The 4879-nt window shown below is 58.0% G+C and overlaps 1 protein-coding gene across 1 annotated transcript; it reads left to right on the forward strand.

Moving 5' to 3' along the window:
- Positions 1–802: 802 nt before the first annotated feature.
- On the forward strand, positions 803–4617 carry Egr1 (early growth response 1). Its single transcript, XM_036204792.1, has 2 exons — positions 803–1409; positions 2082–4617. The coding sequence occupies exons 1-2, from the start codon at positions 1103–1105 to the stop codon at positions 3383–3385; spliced, it is 1611 nt and encodes a 536-aa protein (XP_036060685.1). The 5' UTR covers positions 803–1102; the 3' UTR covers positions 3386–4617.
- Positions 4618–4879: the final 262 nt, after the last annotated feature.

The following is a 4879-nucleotide window of genomic DNA, read 5'->3' on the forward strand; positions in this document are numbered from 1 at the left end:
AATTTTTTGGTCTCAGTTTCCCCGGGTGGCACCTGGCAATTAAGTGACCCTGCCAGTAGTGGATGGAGGCTCGGGTCAGGGCCCCGCCTCTCCTGGGCGGCCTCGGCCCCAGCCCGCCCTGCCGCTCCTCCTCTCGCCAGGCTCGCTCCCACGGTCCCCGAGGTGGGCGGGTGAGCCCAGGATGACGGCTTGCAGAACCCGGGCCTGACTCGCCCTCGCCCCCGCGCCCGGCCTGGGCTTCCCCAGCCCAGCTCGCACCCGGGGGCCGTCGGAGCCGCCGCGCGCCCGGCTCTACGCGCCTGGCGCCCTCCCCACGCGGGCGTCCCCGACTCCTGCGCGCGTTCGGGCTCCCGGCTGGGAACCAAGGAGGGGGGAGGGGGGCTGGAAAGCGCCGACCCGGAAACGCCATATAAGGAGCAGGAAGGATCCCCCCCGCCGGAACAGACCTTATTTGGGCAGCGCCTTATTTGGAGCGGCCCAATATGGCCCTGCCGCTTCCGGCTCTGGGAGGAGGGGCTAGGGGGGTTGGGGCGGGGGCAGGCTGGGAACTCCAGGCGCCTGGCCCCGGCGGCCACCGCTGCCTGTTCCAATACTCGGCTTCCCCAGAGCCTGAGTGCTCGACGTGCCGGAGCGGGTCTCGGGGTGGAGGTGCCCACCGCTCTCCGATGGGGGTGCTTCACGTCACTCCGGGTCCTCCCGGCCGGTCCTTCCATATTAGGGCTTCCTGCTTCCCATATATGGCCATGTACGTCACGGCGGAGGCGGAGCCGTGCTGTTCCAGACCCTTGAAATAGAGGCCGATTCGGGGAGTCGCGAGAGATCCCAGCGCGCAGAACTTGGGGAGCCGCCGCCGCCGCGATTCGCCGCTACCACCGTCAGCTTCCGCCGCCGCAAGATCGGCCCCTACCCCAGCCTCCGCTGCAGCCCTGCGTCCACCACGGGCCGCGGCCACCGGCAGCCTGGGGGCCCACCAACCCTCCCCCGCAGTGTGCCCTGCGCCCCGCATGTGACCCGGCCAAGCCCCGGCGAGTGTGCCCTCAGTAGCTTCGGCCCCGGGCTGCGCCCACCGCCCAACATCAGCTCTCCAGCTCGCTCGTCCGGGATGGCAGCAGCCAAGGCCGAGATGCAGTTGATGTCCCCGCTGCAGATCTCGGACCCGTTCGGCTCCTTCCCTCACTCACCCACCATGGACAACTACCCCAAACTGGAGGAGATGATGCTGCTGAGCAACGGGGCTCCCCAGTTCCTCGGTGCTGCCGGAGCCCCAGAGGGCAGCGGCGGCAACAGCAGCAGCAGCAGCAACAGCAGCGGGGGCGGTGGTGGGGGCGGCAGCAGCAGCAGCGGCAGCAGCAGCGCCTTCAGTGCTCAGGGGGAGCCGGGAGAACCACCGTACGAGCACCTGACCACAGGTAAGCGGTGGTCTGCGCCGAGGGGGAATACCCCCTTCGTGGTTACCCTAACGTCCAGCCCTTTGCTGCAGGGACCTGCTGCTAGACCTTAGGGATGGGACCGGGGTTTCCCTCTTTTCCACACGGCTCCAGGGTCTTGTGTTAGAGGGATGTCTGGGGACAAACCCCCCCCCCCCATCCTTGCGGTGCGCGGAGGGCAGAGCGTTTGTTTTGGATGGAGAGCTCAAGCTGCGTGGGTGATTGGAGGGGGGGGGGGGTTTGTTTTGATGAGCAGGGTTGCCCCCTCCCCCGCGCGCGAGCGGCGCTGCGTGGCTTGCCGCTTGTCCCCAAGGAAGGGCTCAGATCTGTCAACAGGGATGTCCCTGCCGCCCAGGGTAGGGGGCGCGCATTAGCTGTGGCCACCGGGGTGCTGGCGGGATTCCCTCGCCCGCGCAGCCTCGCTGCGGAGCGCTCTCCAGGCTGCAGTAGAGGGGGGATTCTCTGTTTGCGTCAGCTGTTGAAATAGGCTCTGCCACTGGAGCAGCTCCAGGAACATTGCAATCTGCTGCTATCAATTATTAACCACCTCGGGAGTCAGTGGTAGCCGGGCGACCTCTTGCCTGGCCGCTTGGGTTCTCATCGTCCAGTGATTGCTCTCCAGTAACCAGGCCTCTCTCCTCTCTTTCCTCCCAGAGTCTTTTTCCGACATCGCTCTGAATAATGAGAAGGCCATGGTGGAGACGAGTTATCCCAGCCAAACTACTCGGCTGCCTCCCATCACCTACACCGGCCGCTTCTCCCTGGAGCCTGCACCCAACAGCGGCAACACTTTGTGGCCTGAACCTCTTTTCAGCCTGGTCAGTGGCCTCGTGAGCATGACCAATCCTCCAGCCTCTTCGTCCTCGGCACCTTCTCCAGCGGCTTCCACGTCTTCCTCTGCCTCCCAGAGCCCACCCCTGAGCTGTGCTGTGCCGTCCAACGACAGCAGCCCCATTTACTCAGCTGCACCCACCTTTCCCACTCCCAACACTGACATTTTTCCTGAGCCCCAAAGCCAGGCCTTCCCAGGCTCGGCAGGCACAGCCCTGCAGTACCCACCTCCTGCCTACCCTGCCACCAAGGGTGGCTTCCAGGTTCCCATGATCCCTGATTATCTGTTTTCACAGCAACAGGGAGACCTGGGCCTGGGCACCCCAGACCAGAAACCCTTCCAGGGTCTGGAGAACCGTACCCAGCAGCCTTCACTTACTCCACTGTCCACTATTAAAGCCTTCGCCACTCAATCGGGCTCCCAGGACTTAAAGGCTCTTAATACCACCTACCAGTCCCAGCTTATCAAACCCAGCCGCATGCGCAAGTACCCTAACCGGCCCAGCAAGACACCCCCCCACGAACGTCCATACGCCTGCCCAGTCGAGTCCTGCGATCGGCGCTTCTCTCGCTCGGACGAGCTCACCCGCCACATCCGCATCCACACGGGCCAGAAGCCCTTCCAGTGCCGAATCTGCATGCGCAACTTCAGTCGCAGTGACCACCTTACCACCCACATCCGCACCCACACAGGCGAGAAGCCTTTTGCCTGTGACATTTGCGGGAGAAAGTTTGCCAGGAGCGATGAACGCAAAAGGCACACCAAAATCCACTTACGACAGAAGGACAAGAAAGCAGACAAAACTGGGGTGGCCTCCTCGGCCACCTCTTCCCTCTCTTCCTACCCGTCCCCAGTGGCTACCTCTTACCCATCCCCGGCCACCACGTCTTTCCCGTCCCCTGTACCCACCTCCTACTCCTCTCCTGGCTCCTCTACCTACCCATCCCCGGCACACAGTGGCTTCCCCTCGCCCTCAGTGGCCACCACCTACGCCTCGGTCCCTCCTGCTTTCCCGGCGCAGGTCAGCAGCTTCCCTTCGGCCGCTGTGACCAACTCGTTCAGCACCTCAACTGGGCTTTCGGACATGACAGCTACCTTTTCTCCTAGGACAATTGAAATTTGCTAAAGGGGGAGAAAAAGAAAGAAAGACCGAACGAAAAGGGAGGGGCAAAGCAACCAGGAAAGACAATAAAGGACAGAGGGAGATGGCCGTCAGAAGGGGCTCCTCTAGGTCAGAGCCAAGTCCTTCCTCTAGTGAAGAGGAGGTCCGTTGGCCAACCGCCCTTTCACATACCGTCCCTGCTTCCCCGTTCCTAATCCCCTTGACTTCAGCTGCCTGAAACAGCCATGTCCAAGTTCTTCACCTCTATCCAAAGAACTTGATTTGCATGGGTATTGGATAAACCATTTCAGTATCATCTCCACCATATGCCTGACCCTTGCTCCCTTCAGTGCTACGACATCAAGTTGGCAAAATGGGTTGGGGCCCTCAGAACCCTGCCCTGTATCTTTTTGTACAGTGTCTGTGCCATGGATTTTGTTTTCCTTGAGGTATTGACGTGAAGATAATTTGCATACTCTATTGTATTATTTGGAGTTCCGTCCTCACTTTGGGGGGGGAGGGGAGCAGAGCCAAGCAAACCAATGGTGGTCCTCTATTTTGTGATGACGCTGCTGTGACAATATGTTTGGAGCATCTCTTGAAGCAGCAGTCCTAGGTATTAACCAGAGCATGTGTCTGAGTGTTCCGTTAACCTTTTTGTAAATACTGCTCGACTGTACTCTCACATGTGGTAAAGTATGGTTTGTCTGGGTTTTGTTTTGGTTTTTTTTTTTTTTTTTCCGGAAAAAAAAAATTTGCCGGTCCCTTTGGTTTAAAAAGTTCCACGTCTTGGTGCCTTTTGTGTGACACGCCTTGCCGATGGCTTGACATGTGCAATTGTGAAGGACATGCTCGCCTCTAGCCTTAAGGGGGTAGGAGTGATGTTTGGGAGGAGGCTTTGAGAGAAAAATGAGGAAGAGGGCTGAGCTGAGCTCTGGTTCTCCAGAATGTAAGAAGGAAAAATTTAAAACAAAATCTGAACTCTCAAAAGTCTATTTTTTTAACTGAAAATGTAAATTTATACATCTATTCAGGAGTTGGAATGTTGTAGTTACCTACTGAGTAGGCGGCGATTTTTGTATGTTATGAACATGAAGTTCATCATTTTGTGGTTTTATTTTACTTTGTACTTGTGTTTGCTTAAACAAAGTGACTTGTTTGGCTTATAAACACATTGAATGCGCTTTATTGCCTATGGGATATGTGGTGTATATCCTTCAGAAAAATTAAAAGGAAAATAAAGAAGCTGTAACTGGTCATGTGTTTTCTGGCCTAGGGGGAGGGCTGTAGTCATTCCTACCTGAAAAACGGGGTTGAGGTTTTCTTCAGACTGGGACTTTAGAGATGTGAGTGCATGCTTGTGTGTGTGTTGGTGCTGGGAACTGACCATGCACAATTAAGCAGGAACTAACTCATTTAACCCCAGCACTCCAGAGGCAGGCAGGTCTCTGTGAGTTCGAGGCCAGCCTGGTCTACAAAGTGAGTTCCAGGATAGCCAGAGAAACCCTGTCTCAAAAA

Source organism: Onychomys torridus, chromosome 13 (assembly GCF_903995425.1).
Source record: "Onychomys torridus chromosome 13, mOncTor1.1, whole genome shotgun sequence".
In the NCBI taxonomy this organism is placed as follows: domain Eukaryota; kingdom Metazoa; phylum Chordata; class Mammalia; order Rodentia; family Cricetidae; genus Onychomys; species Onychomys torridus.